This window comes from Acipenser ruthenus, chromosome 19 (genome assembly GCF_902713425.1).
Source record: "Acipenser ruthenus chromosome 19, fAciRut3.2 maternal haplotype, whole genome shotgun sequence".
NCBI lineage: Eukaryota > Metazoa > Chordata > Actinopteri > Acipenseriformes > Acipenseridae > Acipenser > Acipenser ruthenus.
This window is the reverse complement of record NC_081207.1, coordinates 18,751,636-18,776,625: the sequence shown is the minus strand read 5'-3', so window position 1 is coordinate 18,776,625 and position 24,990 is coordinate 18,751,636. Positions and strand designations below refer to the sequence as shown.

General features: G+C 39.7%; 1 protein-coding gene across 4 annotated transcripts in view; it reads left to right on the top strand.

Moving 5' to 3' along the window:
• LOC117424599 (protein BANP-like) overlaps window positions 1-22,200 on the top strand; it is a 162,021-nt gene extending 139,821 nt beyond the window's left edge. For all 4 annotated transcript variants that reach the window (XM_058992560.1, XM_034041109.3, XM_034041108.3 and 1 more), the window contains one exon: window positions 20,548-22,200. In XM_058992560.1, coding sequence (XP_058848543.1) covers window positions 20,548-20,664 — 117 coding nt within the window. In that variant the 3' untranslated portion in view covers window positions 20,665-22,200. The remainder of the gene's footprint in view (window positions 1-20,547) is intronic.
• The last annotated feature ends 2,790 nt before the right edge of the window (window positions 22,201-24,990 follow it).

Below are 24,990 nucleotides of genomic sequence, written 5' to 3'. Positions count from 1 at the left end.
TGTGCTGTGCTGTGCAGTGCAAGGACGTGCTCTTTATAATCGCCGGTCCGCGGCTCACTCCTCCTCTGCAACACAAAACACACGTAATCCAAAATCATAAAAACAATACAGGCTCCAGCCGTTTGCGTTTCATTCTCAGCGCAAGGGGAGGTTTTGACATAGCTGCTTCCCCTTTGTACCCAGCAAACTCCTCCCTGCAGCCAATGATTTCTCCAATAGAGGGCTGCCCCGCAGCTGACTGCAATGGAATCGTCCTGAGTACTTGCAGCTACGCGCCCCTCCTAATATGGTCACCTTCCGGTTTCCACCTACCACCGAGGTGGTAGATCTAGGAGGCAGCATACCTTCCCCCTTACACAGCGCCCTTTCTAATCGGGAGGGAGATTTGCAGCATCGATCCTTTCTCTCTCTATCACAAGCTCCCACAGGCGCTCGCTTCAAATCAACTCTCAAGAGCCACTTGTTCTCTCTTGCTTTCAATGCTCTTTAAGCAGGATATATGTTATTAGCTGCTGTCTAAATTGCTATTTCAGGTTCATCTTATTCTGTATGACACACGCATCCACAATGTATTTAATGTATATGCCCTGTATTTCACTGTATTTAATGTATTATGCACTGTTCCTCACTATCTTGTAAAGCGCTTTGTGATGGTGGTCCACTATGAAAGGCGCTATATAAAATAAAGATTGATTGATTGATTGATTGATTGATTGATTGATTGAAATGACAGCTTCTCCACACACTCCAAAGCAGTCCAGGCATAATAATTCCAGTAAATCAGTTACCATTACTTTTGTAAATCTCCACCCAGTCACTGCTTTTTCCATTGACTGACATGTTTTCAATGTCTCCTGCCTTCCTGTATACAGTACGACCTCTTGAAGTTGAAGGTAGTGATTTCACCCTAATATGATATAAAAAGTGAAGTTCATCATTAAGAAGTGGAAGATGCAACATACCACCCAGACACTACCCAGATCAGGTCTCCCTCCCAAGCTGAGCAGCTGGGCAAGCAGGAAACTGGTTCGGGATGTCACTCTGAAGCCAACAATGACCTTGAGAGATCTGCAAAGTTCTGTGTCTGAGATGGGAGTCAGTGTTCACACATCAACAATAAACCGGTCCCTACACAAAGCTGGCCTGTATGGATTGGTGGCAAGAAAGAAGCCATTACTCAAAAAGGCTCATCTTAAAGCATGTTTGCGAAAAAGCATGTAGATGATACTGCAGATGTGGAAAAAGGTTTTGTGGTCAGGCAAAATTTGAACTTTTCGGTCTAAATTCCAAGCGTTATGTCTGGCACAAGCCCAACAATGCACATCACCCAGTCAACACCATTCCAACTGTCAAGCATGGTGGTGGCAGCATCATGTCATGGGGATGCTTCTCTTCAGCAAGAACTGGGAAGCTTGTCAGGATAGAGGGATAATGGATGGTGCAAACTTATCAGAACTGGAGCAATTTTCCTGTGAAGAATGGGCAAAAATGTCACCATCCTACTGTGCAAAGCTAGTAGAGACCTATCCAAAAAGACTTAGTAATTGCTGCAACAGTTGCTTCTACCAAGTACTGACTTAAGGGGCTAAATACTCAAGTACCTACAGTACAGAACAACATGAATACAATTTAAAGGTATGAAGTTTATTTTATAAACTTGCGTACTTCTCCTGTTTTAACTAGTGAAAAATAAATATATATATATACAGTACTGTGCAAAAGTTTTAGGCAGGTGTGAAAAAATGCTGTAAAGTAAGAATGCTTTCAAAAATAGACATGTTAATAGATTATATTTATCAATTAACTAAATGCAAAGTGAGTGAACAGAAGAAAAATCTAAATCAAATCCATATTTGGTGTGACCACCCTTTGCCTTCAAAACAGCATCAATTCTTCTAGGTACACTTGCACAAAGTCAGGGATTTTGTAGGCATATAGTCAGGTGTATGATTAAACAATTATACCAAACAGGTGCTAATGATCATCAATTCAATATGTAGGTTGAAACACAATCATTAACTGAAACAGAAACAGCTGTGTAGGAGGAATAAAACTGGATGAGGAACAGCCAAACTCAGCTAACAAGGTGAGGTTGCTGAAGACAGTTTACTGTCAAAAGTCATACACCATGGCAAGACTGAGCACAGCAACAAGACACAAGGTAGTTATACTGCATCAGCAAGGTCTCTCTCAGGCAGAAATTTCAAGGCAGATAGGGGTTTCCAGATGTGCTGTCCAAGCTCTTTTGAAGAAGCACAAAGAAGCGGGCAACGTTGAGGACCGTAGACGCAGTGGTCGGCCAAGGAAACTTACTGCAGCAGATGAAAGACACATCATGCTTACTTCCCTTCGCAATCGGAAGATGTCCAGCAGTGCCATCAGCTCAGAATTGGCAGAAAACAGTGGGACCCTGGTACACCCATCTACTGTCCGGAGAAGTCTGGTCAGAAGTGGCCTTCATGGAAGACTTGCGGCCAAAAAGCCATACCTCCGACGTGGAAACAAGGCCAAGCGACTCAACTATGCACGAAAACACAAGAACTGGGGTGCAGAAAAATGGCAGCAGGTGCTCTGGACTGATGAGTCAAAATTTGAATATTTGGCTGTAGCAGAAGGCAGTTTGTTCGCCGAAGGGCTGGAGAGCGGTACACGAATGAGTGTCTGCAGGCAACAGTGAAGCATGGTGGAGGTTCCTTGCAAGTTTGGGGCTGCATTTCTGCAAATGGAGTTGTGGATTTGGTCAGAATTAATGGTCTCCTCAATGCTGAGAAGTACAGGCAGATACTTATCCATCATGCAATACCATCAGGGAGGCATCTGATTGGCCCCAAATTTATTCTGCAGCATGACAACAACCCCAAACATACAGCGAAAGTCATTAAGAACTATCTTCAGCGTAAAGAAAAACAAGGAGCCCTGGAAGTGATGGTATGGCCCCCACAGAGCCCTGATCTCAACATCATCGAGTCTGTCTGGGATTACATGAAGAGAGAGAAGCAACTGAGGCTGCCTAAATCCACAGAAGAACTGTGGTTAGTTCTCCAAGATGTTTGGGCCAACCTACCTGCCGAGTTCCTTCAAAAACTGTGTGCAAGTGTACCTAGAAGAATTGATGCTGTTTTGAAGGCAAAGGGTAGTCACACCAAATATTGATTTGATGTAGATTTTTCTTCTGTTCACTCACTTTGCATTTTGTTAATTGATAAATATAAACTATTAACATGTCTATTTTTGAAAGCATTCTTACTTTACAGCATTTTTTCACACCTGCCTAAAACTTTTGCACAGTACTGTATATATCAACCCTGCGTGTATATTCCGCAGTTACAGTATTTTCCTCCATTCCTGGTCCCCGGTCCCTACAGTTGAGCTTCCAATCTACAACCTTGCAACTGCCACAGCATATGGTTCCGTCGCCTCAACCACTGCCATTCGTCACTCAGTATCCCTGCAGATTCGACTAAGCATAATCAAAGGTAAGTATGTTAACCTGGTTTCACTGTTGATGGCTGCATCTGAGTTTCTGAACCATAGAGTTGTGGATTGCGGAGATCTATCAGTCACGCTGAAATCCAGAGACCCCAGATTACTGAAGAATCTTACCCTGGGGGAATTCGTCCTAGCCTTCTATGTACAGAGATGTGCTATGTTCTGTATAACCGAACCGCAGGCAAGAACTGGATTCTTATGAATTCTACATCGTGGAGCTGTCTGTCAGGTATGGAGGGACAATGTTTTTCGACTACAACAAATCCTTTTCAGCAAAACCAGCAGCTATTTTGGCATCAGATTACTACATCATTGACTGGGCACAACCTGATTTAGATCTGTTCAACAGGATTTTCAGTGGTCTCAGAGCTAATGCATGTGGGCTCTGCGGTTCCACCGGCCACTCAACCTCTTTCTGCCCGAAAGCTGCCATAGCATCAACCTCTTCCAGATCAGCAGTCTGCATCACTCCTTCCCCTTTTTAAACAGAATCTCGATCCCTAACTCCATCCATTCTTCAGCCCCACCTGAGAAATCCACAAGGGAAGACAAGTTCGGGCAAAGAATCAGATATGCAGGAGGAAGACAAATCTGTAATAATTTCAACTCCAACATATGCTCATTCAGGCAGTACAAAAACATCCATATGTGCAGTTTCTGCAGGGATGCTCATTCTAAAACCATCTTGGACTCCTACATCAATATTTCATCAGAATCTAGGAAAGAATCTAGGAAAATGTGGTCTGCTCTCATACAGCATTGGACCGGCTTGTCTATGTTCTATGATGATTTAATTTCAGCACCTCCCAACCTGGCATTATTTATGGATGCTTCATTTACGGGATTCAGAGGTCTTTTAACAATCAATGGTTTTCTAGTGCATGGCCACTAGAAATTGAAAACCTATCAGCATATCTAAAATCCACAGCTCTTCTTGAAATTTACACAGTAGTCGTAGCAGCACATCTATGGGATTACCTTTGGTCAAAGAAATCAATACTATTCTTTTGCGATAACAAATCTACAGTTCATATTATCAATAAAGGCTGTTCCTCTTATTATGCAATTACTGCAGTCATTTCCAGATTTCACCATCTGGTTCCTACAGCTCTGCCAACTCCAGCAGTAACACCCTTCAACCAGCTAATTTTCAACTGAATCCAACTATCAGCAGACTACTCAATGCAGCGCAAGTATACATGGCTGCAGCACTGGCTCCTTCCACCAGATCCTCTTATTCCACTGGCTGGACAACCTATTTGTCTTTCTGCTCCCAAAGCAGGATTAATCTGACCCCATTCAACCAGGACTGGATTATGGCTTTTATAGTGCACTCTTTACATCTTGCACCAGCTATAATCAAATCCTATCTGTCAGGAATACAATACCAATTTCACTTGCTATCCATTACCTCCCCAACTCTCCTATCAATACCAGCTGTCCGTCTCCTCCTGTGCAGAATCTCTAAGAGCTCTCCGACCGCTTCTTCTCATCTGCCTATCTCTGTAGATATTCTGGGCAATTTGATTTCAATCTTTCGTCAAGGCTGCTTCTCTACATTTGATGACCTAACAATGGAAACTATATGTCTAACTGCATTTTTTGTTTTTTTAAGATGCTCAGAATACGCATTTCCTTCTATTGCCAGCTTTCCTATGCTGGGTATTCACTGCAGTGATGTCACGCTCATCTTAGATTCCCACTTTATCCTCTTCCTGCACATTCCCAAGCTTCAGCAAGGTCAGTTTATTCAGCTATCAAAAAACTGACTCTCCTCCTATGCCCATTTGCTTCCATGCAGAAATATATCGCAGAACACAAACATATTTCAAATTCTGACCCCCTGTTCATCAATGCAAGTCGGACCGTTACATCTAGGAATTGGTCCACATCTCATCTGTTCACGTTGGTTTCCAGAGCAGGACTTCGCCGGCAATTCTATACTCCTCATTCATTCAGAATCTGGGCAGCCACATCAGCAGCAAGAGCAATGATCAACCAGCATCTAATTAAAAATATGAGGAGCTGGACCTCATCAGCAGTTGAATCATACATACATTCTTCCCCATCTGAGATATCTTCTGCACAACAGTCTATTGCTAGTATGTCCTGAGTGGGGACAACCCTTCCGCCGGGGCCACTAAAGGTTTCCCCCTAAAAAGAAAGGGTTTTTTTCCTTTCCACTGAGCGGAGGGTCTTCACTTAGTTAGTAGGGATCCAGTTACTAATCTTCTTTGTTGTGTTTTAATGTTTTCTTTCTTTCTTTCTTTCTTTGAATATGCATTGGCAGTTCTTTTGTTTGTCTGCACTCATAAGAATCTTTAGCAGGGAGCCGGGGGTCCATCCTTTGGGGGGGGGGGGGGTTAGTGAGTCACACTTCCTCGACCTTTGTGCAAGCTACGCTTCCTTTACCTACTGAGGGAGGTTCTCCGTGAGTCAGAGGGGACCCCCGGCCAAACACAACCTTTTAGCATCTCATATGCTATCGCTCCCCTTGCAATCCAAGGATCTAAGCTTCTTCTAGCTAACCTCGCAGAAGGAGCTCTTCCTTCGTAACACAAGGCAATCCCCTCTTTCGTATGTCGGATCTCCCAAACGGCAGAGACCTCTCCTGTGTGTTGGGTCCCCCAAACGCCGGGGACCCCCCTTCTATATGTTGAGCCTTCGCAAACAGCGGGGCCCTCTCTTTTATATGTTTTCAATCTTTATTACCTCTATGTCCCTGAGGGTGTCGGGCGCCCAGCCTTGGAGTTAGCTGCATCATGACACAGCCCTCTCATAATCTGTGGTGGTGACCTCACCATGACATGGACCTCGTCCTGCCGAGGGCTTGGTCTTAACGGTGAGCGGCTCTCCGAGAAGTCATGCAACATCACTACAGGTAGCCTGGCTCCCGCCCCGTGAAATGTGTGTAATGATTTGTTAGTTACCGAAATCTCAGTCAACAACTGATGACATAATTTCATACCGCTTAATTTGCACCAATGAAACATAACCTGGTTAACCGTACTGATGGCATATCAAATGCTTAGGTGACAGATATGGTTGCATTCTTGTAGAACTTAAGGATAAAACAAAATACATTTCGACAAGGAATTGCATTGGTTCCATTGCTTAGTTGAGCACAAGTTGGTTTCAGTGCTTTCTGATTTAAATATAGGCCTACTATGTGAGTTTGGGATATTCAGTCTTATTTAAAACAGTAGGTAGGTGTTTATTTTTTTAATTATTTTTATATATAATTATTAGTCGAATAAACCGCTACCGAATAAGACCATTTTGCTACCTACTTTCCAGGCAGGTAGCAAATTCTCACTACTGCTTTAAAGTTAACCTCTAGCCCTGATATTATATATTTTTTGTTTTTGTTATGTGGAATGTAATAAACGAGAAGCAAAATGGTGAGTTTTTTTTCACCATTTTACAACGCCATTTCCACGTTTGTTTTATTTGAAGTGGCAAGGAATGAAAAAAATTAAATAATAAAATAAAATGCTGTGTCTTAATGTATTATTTCGGGAAAATAAACAAAACAATGTTTAACTTGAACTGTTATTTGGCATCCTTTGTTTTGTAGTTAATTCACTGGGTTAAAGTAAGTCCTACGCAACAACTTCTTTACTCCTGGGATATTTTTCTATTTTAACGTGTTACATATTATAAGGTCTTGCTATAAAATAAAGGCACATACACGGGCCACGGCCACGTCCCCTGCTTCTGCTGCTATGCTGTCTCTCTGCTATGCAATATAATGGATTTTATTACTTTTTGAAAAATGGATGAATATTTAAATTATGAGCGAATATCCGAAGATGAAAATCTCATGTTCATCCCAGCACTAATATTTTTAGGCCTGACTAGCTTTCCTCACTTATGAAAATGAATGATTTTTTTCCCCCAGATGTGTTCAAAGGGATTCTTTCTGGTCCTGTTACCTCATCACTTCCCTCTAGTGATTCCTCATCCAGCCGCCCTCTTTTATCTGCTCTGTCTGTGATGTCTTCATTCCTGTTTTTCTCAGGAAGCTTTTGAAGTAAATCAACAGGCCTTCCTGACAACCCACAACTAGCGACATTAAAAACCCTTGCAAAAATATACTGCAGGATCCTTTTTGGGTTTGTAGTCCATGAGAGGTGAAGGACAGTCGGCCACAGTGCCAGTGGGCACCATGAGAACTTCCTCTCTCAGCTCTTTGAACACTCCCTGCAATGCTGTCCCAAGCATGGTGGCAATAAGGACCCATCTCCACTGGTGGCGTAACTGTGACCATCAAACTATTTACACTAATACAAATCTGTTTTTGCTTCAGCACCCCATATGTCCTATGGTGGAAGTGATGCTGCACTTGTAGTTCTGTGTCTCAAACAAATGAGACTGAAAGGTGAATGCGTAGGAATGTTGAACTGGAGCCAAACAGTCTCCCAGAGTGATTCTGTGGCTTGTATTATAAAAGTACATGTTTGGGTGCGTAGTTTTTCACTTCAACACTGACATTTGGATTGCATAGTAATCAATGCGAGGTTGTCAATTTTGGCTGGGAGCGGCAAAAATTGGCTCTCCTATGGGGTGGATTATTGTCTGAGGCTAGCGACCCCTACTGGTCAGGAGCACGACAAATCCATGACAACATTTCTCAGCCTGGCTCCAGCACTGTCAGTGGCTTTAAAACATCTGTTGCTTACTTTTGGTGCGCGAAAAGACACGTTTGACTTGACATGAGAAACTGGAAGATAAATAAGTACAAATAAATGATTTTAGGTGGTTTGTTTTTCTTTTCCTTTATGCTGAATGCTGTCTGGTATTCAGGCTCTGAGATCTTGTGCTGTAGCATACTACTCAACTATTTAACATAACTATGGCAGCAATAATTATTATTTGTTTATTTAGCAGACGCCTTTATCCAAGGCGACTTACAGAGACTAGGGTGTGTGACCTATGCATCAGCTGCAGAGTCACTTACAACTACGTCTCACCCGAAAGACGGAGCACAAGGAGGTTAAGTGACTTGCTCAGGGTCACACAATGAGTCAGTGGCTGACGTGGGATTTGAACCGGGGACCTCCTGGTTACAAGCCCGTTTCTTTAACCACTGGACCACACAGCCTCCTCCAGTAATCAGCTAGACCTCCTTTAGAGGCAATTTAGAATTGTCTTGCTCCTGTAATTTAGTGACTATCTTCTGCAAACTTGAGAAGGATTTAAAGGCTGCGTTTATAATGACTGATTTATGGTGTGCTGGTGCTTTCTGATCTGATAATGTTCAATTCTGAATCAGCAATGGTGTGTCTTGAATAGTGTGTAATTTATGTAATTTTTTTTTTTTTTTACAAGCTAGCTATGTAGTTGCCATAGAATCACTTCAGTTAGAATTTGAAGAAATTCACACATGGGTTTTAAACACTTCTTCTTTGTATTTCAGGGAGGAAATATTTGAAACAACTTGAAATAACTTGTGGTTGAACTGAAGTTCTTAATGTTAAACCTTTCCTATCTAAACCTAGATAGAAATGTCCAATTGAACAACCATAATATTTAAAGACATTTTTAGTTTTTCCAGCAAAGCATTTATGAAAACCATTAAGCTATGTTGCCATATGTGAACATCTATTTTTATTTGTTTAATACCGGCTGTATATCAAATAGGTATTTTTTTTTATTACTGTGTAAAAGCCTTACACTTTCATGTAACTAGCTTACAATTGGTGTTAAAGACACAAGCCATGAGACTTCCCCTCACAGCCCAGCAGTATCTCAATCCTGACCTGAACACACCCCCTCGGCCTTATCATTCTCAAGAAGAAACTGACACATTGTGTGGTAATGTTGTTAAGAGCTAAGGACACGAAGCTCATTGCACTGGTGGCTTCTAGGCCTTTGTTTCTGTTTTTTTCACCATGTTCCTGTAGCACTGACTGCCAAAACTAGTACAACTGCTCCAAGGTTACCAGCCAGCTGAAAGAGGGTTAGTTGACTTTGTTTTTAACTAGCAAGGTTATTTACAGGTCTTAGCCCAATCTCTTGTTGCTGACATGCATCACAACTGTACAATATGAAAAATATTAACAGGAATGATTCTCAACACCACAGATGAGCAATCTCTGAAGATGTACATTCAGTTCCAGCTGTTACTTTTTATATTTCTTTTTTGAAAAAAAATAGCTTCTGTGGGATAAAGGGAAGGTGGAAATATACAGTCAACACTCTTTATACCACCTGGTAAGGGCCATGGGCAAAAACGGGCAATAAGCAAGGGTGGCGTTTATAGTGAGGGTCAAAAAAAAACAAAAAAAAAAACACACACACAACCTTTTATGTTTGCAATAAATTCAAACGTTTTATTTTTTAATTACAGTATGTTCAGGCCATTTTAATAAAACATTCATCTTTTTTAAAACTATAGTACTAGTTCTTAACACAACAGTAGGTCTGCTAGTGATGTTTTATCATCTTTTTCCATCTGTATGAAACATACATGGTTACTTGTGAGGAACAATTTATACTTAAAAAAAATAATAAAAAATAAACACTCATTTAGGGCCGGACCAAATCAAACCCCAATCGCTCATGCGAAAGAGTTTATGCGATAATATCGCTAGTTTCCGTATCGCGTTTTCTTTATCACGAAACCAAAACTAGCCATTTCCAATCCGCGAAATGGGCGGAGAGAAGTTTCGCAGGAGTAGGAGGGACCACCGAAAGCAACATGAAAACAGCTGTTGATCAATCCCCAACCGTATTTGTGACCTTTTGAAGGGGCGGAAACAAGGCGGTAACAAGGCGGTAACATGCGAAAAGGCAGGCGAAGACAGCCAGGGCAGAAAAAAAATTGTCTGTGTTGTACTACTGTTTCATTTGAATATCCGTGAATGAATGCTATTACATACAACTACGACTAGTAGTAATAATAATAAAAAAAGTTTATTATTAATAATAATAATAATAATAATAATAATAATAATAATAATAATTTCAATTATCTGCTTTTATTTTTATTGTGTAAAATATTGAAAATTACTGAGGTGAGTTTGAAAGAAAACACACAAACACACGCACACACACTTGGCAATTACCTCGTTTCCACGACGTCTGCAGCATCATGCTGCATTGTTCTGACACTTATGAAAGCGCGCCACATGATTTTTCATGATTTTTGTAAAAATCCATACCGTGCCCTGGCTCCCTGGCTTGTGTCAGCACCATGCAATGCATCCTCATACCCGACTGGCACGGTGCTGTCCAGAGCCCTGCTGTGCACAAGGCTGCATAGTAACTGCCCAAGATTTAAAAAAAAAAAAAAAAAAAAAAAAATAATAATAATAATAATAAAAAAAAAACTTGGGGTGAATAGAACATCCAAAAACAAACGTAACACTGTCACCAGGATTTTTTTAAACGGGTAGTTTATTATTATTATTATTATTATTATTATTATTATTATTATTATTATTATTATTATTATTATTATTATTTCTTTTGTCAAAAACCCAAAGCAAATTAAAAAATGTCATCTTGATTTTGTTAAATACACTGATTTATACATTTCGAGGGGACCGCATGCTGACACGGTATAGCCAAAATGTGCTCCCTTGTACTGGAACGGTGGGCTTGTTCTTGCATGCCGAGAATTTGGGCTTCATAATATTTCTGTGTAGGCCAACATGTTGAAGTACTTTACGAGAGTAACTAAATGTTTAAAACTAAAAGTTAATATCTTTAAAGTGGTTAAAACATTCATACATTCTTTATTAGTATTCTGGTTTGTTTACATTTGTTATCCTTGAGTTTGATCAAAGTTCAATGTAATGGAGCACTGTGCCTTTAAGAAAAGAATAATTTGAACAGAGGTTGGTGACGTCACAGATGACGTGTGAATATGTCCATGGACTTAAAAAAAAAAAAAAAAAAAAAAGTGTACTGTCCGTAGTTGTAGCTTACTACAAAGATAAGAAATGAAAGAAAATGTATCTAAAAAGCTTTGCCATCACTGAAAGAGACACTGCTTCAAGAAAACCTCTCCGTGAGTAGAAAAGAGTTTATTGTTTGTACGTATTAAATAAATAATACGTATTGCTTTATTAAACATTTAACTCGAACTGTGACAAAAAAAAAAAAGTAGGCAAAAGAAATGTTGTGCGTGTTTCGTTTAAGGGTGCAACAAACACAACATATATTATGATAATAGGAATAATACATATACTAATATTTGATACTGTACGTTATTCATTTAAAATTATTCAGTGTTGTGTGTGAGTGTTCGATATATGAGGTCAGTGGAGCATCTTGAGGCATGTACTGTTTTTTTCAATATCATGATGTTTAGTGTTTTTTTTTTACTATTTGCTTAATACACGATAGCTTTCGATTTCGCTTGACTCAGAAATTTCTTCATCTAGACAATGTGGGGAAGCTATAAAAAAGGCCAACAAAATGCTCGGATATATTGTGAGAAGTGTTGAATTTAAATCAAGGGAAGTCATGTTTAAACTTTACAATGCATTAGTAAGACCTCACCTAGAATATTATGTTCCATTCTGGTCACCTCGGTCGACCCAGGGGACTTTTTTGACCTGAAAAAAGAAACAAGGACCAGGGGTCACAAATGGAAATTAGATAAAGGGGCATTCAGAACAGGAAATAGGAGGCACTTTTTTACACAGAGAATTGTGAGGGTCTGGAACCAACTCCCCAGTAATGTTGTTGAAGCCGACACCCTGGGATCCTTCAAGAAGCTGCTTGATGAGATTCTGGGATCAATAAGCTACTAACAACCAAACGAGCAAGATGGGCTGAATGGCTTCCTCTCGTTTGTAAACTTTCTTATGTTCTTATGTTCTAAGCTCGAAGTTGACTATAAAATCCGGTCCTGCGAAAGTCTTGTGATGTGATTTATAGCTGGAATTGAGTAGATTTGGTCGGGCGATAGCAAACCACTCCCCCTTCTCAACACACTTGTATGTAGTCAACAAGCGATAGCTGCTTTTTGAAGGGCGAAAAGGGCTTGTTTTGGTTCTGTGAGATTTCGCTTGGAATTTTTCTTGTGTTTTGTTACCACGAATGCTTTCGCGTCGTCGTTCTCTAAGTGGTAACTTTGATTTGGTCCGGCCCTTAGTGTCAAATCACCCAAACAACAATTCCATAAAAACATTTTTTTTTTTTTTTACTGTACTGGTCATTTGAACTTTACTGTTTGTGGCACGACTGTAAGCCTGCTGAATACTATCCCCCATTGAACAATGCCATCTATTTATTTCACAAAGCAATTTAAGCTCAACAGCATTCTTTTTTAAGCAGTGCAGTAGGGTGTGGGAAGACACAAGACAGACACAAAGTTCAAATATGAAACGCCGACACAGGTGCCCAGATTTATTAGTTCACGCTCAGTTGGCAGGTGTTTTGTTACAGTTCGGGACACTCTGCCAACAATGGTATTGTGCCCCGTCTTCATACAACACACAGGTGTGTAATCCAAAAGAACAATAAGTAAAAAGCAGAAAGAAAAAAGGAAAACAAAATACTTTAAGGAAAAACTACAAAATAAAGTGTGCAGGTTTTTTCCGCGGCTCGTTGCTCCCTCTAGCGGTGGGAGCCCCAAGGAACAGGCACTGCTCTGCACCCTTTCGTATACTGTGGGACGGCTCAGTCCCGCTAAACTCGCTAACTAAAATACTATCCCAATAAGTAAACCTGTGTGCCTTGCTTGCACCCCGAGTCTGTAAGCCTCACGCTGAAGTGCCACTCCGTCTCTCCGAGTCGCTGTTCCAGAGCCTCTGATTGTTCAGGATTCGGCCGTGAAGTGATGCTGCACTATGTTTCCTGCATGAGCCAGAGAGAATACAAAACAGCGCCTTTTTATTAATTCATTCACCCCGTGTAGTCCCACCCCCCAGCCAATGACAGCACGTCAGCCGATTTCCTCACAGCTGAGTCCCGTCATAACACATTGCCTGACAGCGTGGGAATACGCAGAGAATACAACCCCCCTACAGGCTCCAGCATGCACCTGACGGTCAGTCCAAATCCCTCCCCTCTCACAGCAGTTAAAAAAAAAATGTTGAATATGTACAGGCAAACACTTTTTTGAAACAAAATGTCTCCGATTGTCTTTCGATTAACAGTATGCCTCACTTAGGTGAGAAAACATTTGCGATGCCTTGCTTTCTTATTTTCAGATGCATACATGCAGATTTTTTTCTGGTGTTAAATGTAGCGTCGACTTGCCATTTTCTACTTTCTGTTTTGCTTTGGGAGCGGTAGTGTTGATGAGTGTGGCTGAGTGGAAACCGGTGCAGGGGTGATGCAGTGCGGTAATGAAGCAGACAGAGAGATTCATAGATATACAACAATGTGTACTGCACGGGGTAAACAACAACGGGCTTGCAGACCCAAACAATAAAAAATAATACCAACACGGTCACCAGTCCTGGGTGCGTGCAGTAGTGCTCATGGAGGGTGATACAGTTTATTTTGTGACAGTAGTGCAGTGCTGTTCCGGCTTAGTGCTGGCCCTTGGCGACAGCTCCGGAATCGTGTTAGCCGTCTAGTAATTTACAAACAAGACAAATTATACACAGACAAACAAACAAAACACTCATGATACTGGTCTCACTATACAGGGTCTTTCACAGTCCTTCTAGGTTCAAAACACAAACCAAGCAAAGGAACAGATTGCGATTCTCCGTTCCCTTTTATGCTGTCACAAATGACCCCTTGGTAAACAAGTGCAACCGCATCTCCAATCTGCGGCTGCCACGTTGTTTCCCTTCTGGGTCAATGCGTTATTGCAATGGAGTCCCGTCCCCTTTCTAGCTGGCCGACTTCCCTTGAACCCTGGGAAAGAACTGTCAGGCCAGCCCGTCCAGGGAACTCTGTTCTCGCTGCTTAGCACCCTCACAGGTCAGGAGGGAGATTTACAACCAAGAATCCTTGTATTTCTGTCACACAGTGGTATGAATGTTCAGTTAACAACGAATTAGGAAAGCGAGTCAAAGGTTAACTGCATAACTTTGTTGTTTTAATTGGCCATGATTATTTTGCTGGCGCTACAATGAGGGAAACTTGGCTTGGGAAGTTGGCGGATGGCGGACAGCGGGGTGGCGATATACCAGGTAAAAATAGCACTGTTTTTATATTGGTGACATTTGTTCAGAGAGAATAGCTGGCGGTATGCGAGGGTGGCGTTATAAAGGGGGGCGGTATAACACAGGGCAACCGTAGAAGGCTAGAGATGGTTAATATTCTGCATAATAATAGGCTTTTTGTGTCGACAATATCCCAGTTACTATTAATATATTTAGTGTGATTCCAGTTTTCAGTCACACATACAGAAAAATAAAATGTTGATAATAAATTAATATTTTGGCACACTGTACATATTGACCAATTAAAATATGTTGCATATTAAGTGAGCAAGTAGTCAAGGGTTTGATTTGATCAACCTCCAGTATACCCTCGTCAGGATAAGCCACATTAAGATTACTGCACTTCGGAATCAACCTGCATTGCATCAGCCACCTATCCTTGGTTATCCCGGGATTACGCCAAAAAGAAATGGTTGATGCAATGCAGGATGATTCCCCACTGCTGTAAAATGTTCTAAAAAGGTTCAGCTGTGTCTTATCCTAATGGGTATAGGTTGATAAGATGTAAAAAGGGCAAAAAAAAGTCAAATTAAAAATCACTGTTGTAGGTTTGAATTAGGTTGTATGTTAGGCTATCATTTTTTAATTAAGAGAAAAATGCTTGCTGTTTATTTACCCCAAACAGCAGGGGTCAAACAACTACAAGCTTGAGAAAAATGATGTTGAAAATCCAGGTAGCTGTCAAGTAGACAAATGTAGCAGTGTAATGCGTTCAACTGGTTTGTCATGGTGGATTTTAAGCATTTGACAACAGGAAACAATTAAGGACTCATCACAAGTTATTGAATGCCCACGGGGTCTTCATTGCTGTTAATTTTATCTGGAACTAACACATTTTCAGAACATAATCTTAGGTAGAACTGTCATATATCACAAGTATACATTGGTTTCTTGTCATTTATATGGCGCTGTGGCAAAGTGGTGAGTGGATACCGGTGAGTGCAGTGCAGGTACAAATCACACAGACAATTACTAACAGGTGCAAGTATGTTTATTGATAAATTACTACAATGTCCATAGCCTTAAGGCAAAACACCTGTAAATAATGATGCTGGAAGTGATTACAGCGGTGTGTATCACTTCAGTTTTGTAAAAACGGGTTTGACCCGGAACCAAAAATTCCAGTTTTATCACCCACACAAAACACAAAATACACAGACACGGTTCCTATGGTGCGTGATTTAAGTGCTTGTGGTGAAAAGACAGTTCTCAGTGGAAAGTGCTGGTGTCCGGGTTTAATGCTGGCCTGCGGCTGCAGCTCCGGATCGTGTTAGTAATCTTTTAGACAAACGAAACAAACAAACAATGTTTACAAGACAGACTAACAGAACACTCATGGTTATTACATGCAGGGACTCCTTTTAGGTTCTTTCCTAACCATTCACAAAAGGAACAGATCACGTACGCTATGACCCCTATTTATATCTTTGCTCATGACCCCTAGGTTAACGAGCGCATCCGCTCCTCCAATCCTCAGATGCCACACCGTTTACTGTCTGGGTCACTGAGTTTGGATGCCGTAGCTTCGCCCCTTTCCTAAATGACTGACCTCCACCTACCCTACGGAATAAATTATCATGCCATTTAGTTAAGGGTACTCTGTTCCTTTTACACAGTGCCCTGACAGGTCGAGAGGGAGATCTAACACCAATAATCATTTCGATCTCTGTCACAGGCGCTTACAAACAAGTTTGTTGTTTCTTACCAATTTTGCCAAGGAGCTGCTCTTACGCCATAGATGTATGTAATATAGGCTAGAGCGGTGTCTGTATATTAGTAGGCACCAGAACCATCTAGTGCACTGCAGTGTAATGCCAGAAAAACAAATGGGAACTTGAGCCAAAGTTCCAGATCAATTGATAGCGCTGGCTCATCATCTATAAAACATTTTGACTAATCTAGCCTATGTCATATCTATGATAGGAAACTAGAACAAGAGCAACTCCTGAAAGTACCGTCACACTGTCTTATCTGAAGAAGTGTATGAAAACACAGTATTCGTGCAAACATCATACTGTACCTTTTGCTTCAGGAACCCATATTTCCCTTTTCCATTTGTTTTGCTTAAATCAGCTATACCCTCAAAGGTATAAGACGAAAAGTTACTTCTAGTTTTACCGTGGAATTTATGAGCGAGTGTTTGAAGATGCGGATGGGCTTAACACTGCTAGCATTGAGCACATTTAGTATTAGTCTCAGCCTTTTGGATTTTGACTTGAAAACATTCAGTGACCAAATGAGGTACCTTAAGTCAGGGTTCGGCAAATGGCGGCCCATTTGAGGTTTGGTGGCGGCCCCTCTGAGTTTCTTTATGTATTACATTTTAAAAAAAACATTAATTTGATCCGCCACCTCAGCACTTGCGCAGCCAGCTTCCGTGTTGTTACTGGAGTGATTTTCTCACGCCGCACGCAGTCTGTCAGTGGTTGCTAGGCAGCAGTTTCAAGGCACGCAGCCAACGTCACGTGGAAGTACGTAATCAAGTTGGCCAAATTAAATAAATAGTTTGTTTTAATTTGTTAAGAGAAATGTTTTTTTTTTCTCTTGCTGGGAGCAAAATGTATAATTTAATAACCACATGTAATGTTAAATGGAAATAGATTAAACTTGCATTTGTGTGTTATGGCTGCTTTTGGTGGGAATCCATGTACCTTCAAAATACTATTTGCGCACTTATTTTTTATTTTATTTTTTTTCTTTGAGAAAGACAGAAGTAATATGCAGCTAGTAAATGTAAATGAAACCCATTTAAATAGTTATTTATCTTTGCTGTTGCACAGATTAGTGTTAAGCACTATTTGAATTCTGTGTGGTTTTGTGGAGCGGTATAGCGGAATGTCTTTGTTCAAAGATTTCCTTTTTTTTTTAAATAAATACAGTATACCTGTACTCCATGCTTTGCCAGTGTGTTTCTGTAAGTTCGTTGGTATTGTGTAGGTATTACAATCTGATAATTGAGTTAAAAATTGTTCAGTTTTGTCGGTGGCGGCCCACAAGCCGTTTTGTGGACCGTCACAGCGGTCCCTGGTTACGTTGAGGTTGCCGACCCCTGCCTTAAGTAGACTGACAGGATTCTCACTTGGTAGTGTGGATGCCAAAGCCATCATTAGTTCTCTTTCTTATGTTATCAATATGTGCCAGGGTAGAAGGAGTAAACTTTTCATTTATGCAACTCAATTCAGGAGTAAGATTTTGGATTTGTGCAACAGTGATGTATAACAGGATACAATAACAAAACCAAACTATTTGCCTGGTAGCCAAGAATATGAACATCACAGCCATGTGTTATTGTGAAGATAAATGGCTGGCTGCTCTTTCTAGTGGTATTGGTGGCATTCAAAAATGTTAAGCTTGCGAAAACCACAACGTCATCAGACTACTTTTCTTTTTTTTTTTGTCTGAAGAACCGACAGCTGTTTTATTTTTTAAATTGTGTTGCCTATAAACATATTTTTGGCATTCCTAAAAAGAAAATCCATCCACTGTGGTATCTAATTAGAGAATTTCTGTATTCTGTTTTATGTTTATTTATTAGGCCTTCTCTTCGGAATATGAAGGGCAGTTTTTAATTTCATACTGTTTTATTAGATTAACTTTGATATACAAACACTGTTTTTTGAGACCTCAAAAGCCTCTTCTCCAGGTGTAAGTGTACTTATGATCCTGTTTTGTACGTATTTAATAGGCATCCTCCTGTTTCTTTTAAAATTCCACTTACACCCAAAAAGGACAATTCTTAAAAAGCCAATGTGTATATAAGAGCCTGTAACTATGATTCTGAAAACTGACGCGTAAAAGCGGTAACACATGGTATTTGGAAACTGGTAGAGTATTGGAGCTGAAGTGTCAAGAAATATGATTCCTATGTATGTGTTTAATATATTTGTTCGTATTGTACAATTCTGCACATTCTTCTTTATCTTAGACTAGGCTTTGTGCCAGATTGTACCACTTTGTTTCCTTGTTCTAAAGGTAGTTCCACAACATGCACTCATGCTTCCCTCCATTGAAGCCTATGACTTAAACAGACACAAGTGTCACCTGCAACTCTGCTGTAGTCAGGAAAACCAAACATACATATATATATTTTATTTTATTTGTTCAAATTATAGTGATTACACTTAAAGACTTGTTTTTACCAGTTCAAGAGGTATGTAATTTTTAATGTATAGGGTACTTCAGCTGTCCAATCTTATATTGCTAGCCCCTCGCCAGGGCTGTATTTCAGGTTTATATCTTATCTGCTTTTTCATGAGTGTTGAATGAGTCATGACAGTGAATGTAAATGTAACAGGGTGGAGGCTGGGCGTGAACTGGTGACCCTGCACAACACAAGCAAGCGTCTAAACCATAATGCAAAAGAGCCGGGCTCCTCTGCATTCGTGGCTTCAGAGCTTTTACCCTGATCTCATCACACCTACGGGACAGGACAGAATCTGTAACGGCAGTGTATCACACAATACTGTCCATTACATACACATAGGCAGACCTTTCATATATCAATAGACACTGCAATAAAGTAGCAAAAGACAACAACGTTGGTTATTTCGCTGGTAACAAGGAAGGCAGTGATCTACCATTTATTAATAATGTGTGGCTTCACTCCTTGCCTTGTGCGGAACTGTTTGTCGACATGGTACCCTGTAGTGTAGAACTAATAGAAAAAGGGGGAATATTGATCAATAGTGTGCCAGCAAAAAGGTGGGGAAGCATATTAGGTCTTCAGTGCATAATGCACCTGTAATAGCTTTACCCACCTCACTTCTGAAAACCAGGAGACTTTTCAGAAGCATTTTTTGCAGGAATAGTTAGTAATTAATGATCTACGCAGAAACAACAATAGATCTTTGAACAGATACAAAATTCGGTATTGAGAAGAATGATGTGAAATGTATCAATTTTAACATCTTGAAACAACAAACAGATTCTGCACAGAAAGTTAAAATATCTGAAACACATTTTAGTCCCAGTTGTAAATGTTTAAATCGCACTGGGTTAAATTTAGTTATTTTTTCTTTTAATCTCATTGAAATAGATTTTATCTAGCAATAAACATATGGAAGCAGTTATGTGCAAGTTTGAAAAATTACTTCAAAGTTTTATTTATGTGCCATTTCTATTTTTACAATTGTACATCGAAGATATTAGATGAGTAACATGCTGGCATTTTCTCATATGACACTATACAGTTTTGTTGTTTTTAATGAGCTTTTGAACTTAAAAACAAAGAGATTCATTTTAAACCCCTCTGCCCAATATGCTGGAAAGTATGCAGTTAACAACAATGGCCATAGGTCTATTAAGAAATCCCAGTCAACAGGATATCTCTGAAACAATTTGAGCCGGGTTCATTTGCTACAGGAATATATCTCTCGGTCTCTGAACTCCCTTTCTTTCCTACTGCTTTTCCCTCTCCCTTACTGCATTTCAGAACTGTGACTGCGTGCCAGTTACGTGCAAAAACATTTAAATCCCTTAAAAGACAAAAACCGATTCAAGGAAAACAAAAACACCTTAAAGGGGAAGGTTTCTACTTGAATGAATACAGAGAGCCTTGTAATAAATGGCAATGTATTTGCACATAAACAAAACGCAAAGTAAAATACACTTCTCAATGCAGTTGCTTTTATACCATGTTGTGTATGTTATTGGACTTTTTTTATCGAAAAGGTCCTGTGCACAGGATCAGAAAAGGCCACATCATAGGGACATAACCCAAAAGATGATTTTTTTTGTCCCAGTGGCGCCTCCTCTCTGATATAAGATTATATGAAAAGTGTGTCCAGAAGTGAACAGCATTCAGTGCACTCGCCATTCCTGTGGGTGTTGAGGGAATGGAAGCTGGACGCTGCTGTTGTAGGGGGTAGAGTTCAAATAAAGACAAAGCCTAAGTGTGTTTGCTTTGTTCCCTGCTGTGTAGGGCACAGAGGCTCTGACTTCAACGCTGCAGTCTGACCTGGAGATGAAGCACGGGGCGATTCAGATCCAGCAGGGGGAGAACGGGGAGGTGCTACAGATCCAGATGCCAGGCAGCTGAAGAGATGTCAGCCACACCGCACCCCGGGGAGAAGAAGTACATCTGAAACTAAATTTCAGAAAACAAAACAAACAAAAAAATGTATGTTGCTTCAGACAAGGTGCTACTGCGATTTGTCATTTTTTTCACGTCTTTCAAAGACTTCTGTGACAAGCTTTGCTATTTCACATAGAATACAACCAGTAGGAGAATATGTATAGATTGTTTAATAAAAAATAAAAAAAAAGACAGCTTTGTTTTGGTGTTTCAGTGAGTAGATACAGTAACAATGTTTGCAAGAGGTTTCTTTTCAGCAATAAAGACATTTGTTAGTTCAATAACTACCAGTATCCTTTATGGTAGCTGCAGATTGTGACACTGCTGTTTTTGTATTGTTTTTTTTCATTTGGAAATATCCCTACAGTATCATTGTTACTGTTCTACGAGTGCAAACACTACTGTCAGATCATTTTGCTCTGCCTCAGTACAGTACAAGCTGTTGGTGTGGGTTTTATTTTCAACAGAAGTGGGAACACTCAGCAATTTCAATATCAATAATACAATACTTGTCACTTGAAAACACTGTAAACATTTTTGCTTTTCTGTAATAGTCTGTAAAACATGCAGTCATCCAGGCACAGGACATAAATTGCGTTTTTAACATATTTTACATTGCAGCTGTATCAGTAGTCTAAAGCAAAAACTGCCAAAGTCAGGCATGATGTTATGAAAAAAAGAGCAAGAAGGTTAATCTTCTGTCCAGTAAGTCTTTTAAAAGTATTGCCTGAATGGAAATATTTGAATAATATTAATAACTATATAGGAAAAATGAAAACACAATGGGGAAAGTTCCACTCATTTTTAAATGAGCTGTACAGTTGGAGTCTTGTTTTTGGAAAGGCATAATTGGTGTCTATTCAGTTGATCTGAAGAGAGGCTGATCTTAAACCCTGTTGTTATTTGATATTACTGTAGCTCCATGTGCCACAAAAAACATTTTTACTATTGTGTGTGGACCCCATTTGCACCCACTGTATGAAAAACAAATAAAACGAGAGCACTTCTAATCTCATCAACCACAGTGGAGTCTCAGCCTTTTGAGGGCTGTACAGAACTGCTAATGGGGGTCAGATCATTGATCGTTGAAACAGGTCCCTGATTTGTGTACCTGGGAGAGCCCCTTTTCTAATGATTGCAGTAGGAAAAACCACAGCTTTTACTATGGGATGATTAAGATACACCTGAGCTTGTCACATATCTACGGCAGATAATTAAGCTCCAGGTCAAACTGCCCAGCAATGTGGGTTTTATTTCCATCCCTCTGCAGTATTTGCATTTGCCACCAATTAGATCAGTTGAATAGCCTCCACTGGTATTTATTTAGTATGACTAACTTCAGTATGCAAAAAAAATTGACTTTGGCAATTTTTGCCTTTGACTGTCTATACATGGTACTGCTGAGGGGACATATTTGCCATGCCTATATTCAATTAATTTAAAAGAAAAAAAAGTGCCTTTATAGGTTCTGTCGTGTTATTAAATAATATGTAATTTACATTGCAAAGACTGTGTTTATTATTTTACACAAATTAAAAACAATCCAGTCTCCAAGCCCACAAACCCAAAACGGTTATCTTGAGCTCCATTAGCTCTGGCTTTGTCATCTTTCTACTGATATTCTTTGTCACTTCTCCGGTATCGCTTTGGTACTGGATTCTTTCAATTCATTCCCAATCAACACATTATTTAGGTAGTGTGAATAGGTTAAATACCTTGAAATACTGCCGGTTCACATTTTCTTGTTTAGTTCATGTGCAACGCTGTCAGATTTGCACATTATTATTATTATTTATTTCTTAGCAGACGCCCTTATCCAGGGCGACTTACAATTGTTACAAGATATCACATTATTTCACATTATACAGATATCACATTATTTTTACATACAATTACCCATTTATACAGTTGGGTTTTAAACTCCTGTAAGTGGTTTTGTTCATGCACTGGGCGTGCTATATGTCCAGACAACTTTTTAATAATCAAGAAAATCACACAGACTCATTTAATTTGAAGTTTTAATGAATCAGAGCAATATTTGTACTCCTTCGATTTATTAAATGCTTAATAATGGATCAGGTGGTTGCAAGCCACTTTGGATCCTTGCTAATAGGCAGTCTGGGCGTTTCCAGTGCCTTTACAGGTTTAACAGCATTAATACTTCAATACAGTAATACAAATATGGTTATCATATGGTTAGCCTTCAGGCTATAAAATGCAAAAAGCTAAAGTGCCCACCGCTAAATTGCTAAGGGGGCTAAAACCAATTCCAAAATGTTTTTCCAAAATCATAGACGAAGAAAAAAAAATAGCAAATATATTAAATTATTACTTTTCACAAGTTTTTACAAAGGAGGACACGGACAACAATGCCCCACATGTTGATCTGTTCCTATCCAGTTTTAAATAACTTTAGCATAACAGAGGCAGAAGTGTTAAAGACTAGAAGCTCTTAAAATGAACAAATCCCCTGGGCCAGATGAGATCCTCCCAATAGTACTCAAAGAAATGAAAGAAGTTATTTACAAACCGCTAACCAAGATCATGCAACACGGGTTGTACCGAAAGACTGGAGAATTGCAAACGTAATACCGATCCACAAAAAGGGAGAGAAAACCGAACCAGGTAACTACAGACCAATAATCCTGACTTCTATTATATGTAAACTTATGGAAACTATAATAAGATCCAAAGTGGAAAATTACCAATATGTTAACAGTATCCTGGGAGACAGCCAACATGGTTTTAGGAAAGGGAGATTGTGTCTAACTAACCTGCTTGATTTTTTTGAGGATGCAACATCGACAATGGATAATTGCAAACCATATGACATGGTTTATTTATATTTCCAGAAAGCTTTTGACAAAGTCCTGCATAAAAGATGAATTCTCAAACTGAACGCAGTAGGGATTCAAGGAAATGCATGCACATGGATTAGGGAGTGGTTAACAGGTAGAAAACAGAAAGTACTGATTAGAGGAGAAACCTCAAAATGGAGTGAGGTAACCAGTGGTGTACCACAGAGATCAGTATTAGGTCCTCTGCTATTCCTAATCTACATTAATGATTTAGATTCTGGTATAGTAAGCAAATTTGTTAAATTTGCAGACAACACAAAAATAGGAGGAGTGGCAAGCACTGTTACAGCAGCAAAGGTCATTCAAAATGATCTAGACAGCATTCAGAACACATGGCAAATGAAATTTAATTGAGAAAAATGTAAGGTACTGCACGCAGGCAATAAACATGTGCATTATAAATATCATGGGAGATACTGAAATTGAAGACGGAACTATGAAAAAGACCTAGGAGTTTATGTTGACTCAGAAATGTCTTCATCTAGACAATGTGGGGAAGCTATAAACAAGGCCAACAAGATGCTTGGATATATTGTGAAAAGTGTTGAATTTAAATCAAGGGAAGTAATGTTAAAACTTTACAATGCTTTAGTAAGACCTCATCTAGAATATTGTTTTCAGTTCTGGTCACCTCGTTACATAAATGATATTGCTGCTTTAGAAAAGAGTGCAAAGAAGAGTGACCAGAATTATCCCAGGTTTAAAAGGCATGTCATATGCAGACAGGTTAAAAGAATTTAATCTATTCAGCCTTGAACAAAGAAGACTACACGGTGATCTGATTCAAGCATTCAACATTCTAAAAGGTATTGACAATGTCGACCCAGGGGACTTTTCCGACCTGAAAAAAGAACCAACTCCCTAGTGATGTTGTTGAAGCTGGCACTCTGGGATCCTTAAAGAAGCTGCTTGATGAGATTCTGGGATCAATAAGCTACTAACAACCAAACGAGCAAGATGGGCCAAATGGCCTCCTCTCGTCTGTAAACTTTCTTATGTTCTTAAATCCTACACATACAATATATCATTCTCCAAAGTGAACATATAATTCATATACCTTATAGCAGTGGTGCACAACTTTTTTTGCTGGCAGGGCCACATTGACAATCCGAATGACTTCTGAGGGCCACTAATAAAACATGTTTTTTTGTTGTTGTTTTTTTAACCATATGGTGCCGTGAAAAAGTATTTGCCCCCTGTCTGATTTTCTGCATTTTTGCATATTTTTGACACTGAATGTCATCAGATCTTCAACCAAAACCTAATATTAGATAAAAGGGACCCTGAGTGAACAAATAACACAAAAATTTCATACATATTTCATTATTTATTAAAGAAAGTTATGCAACACCCAATGCCCCCGTGTGAAAAAGTAATCACCCCCTTAGACTCAATAACTGGTTACACGAATTTTAGTAGCAAAAACTGTAAC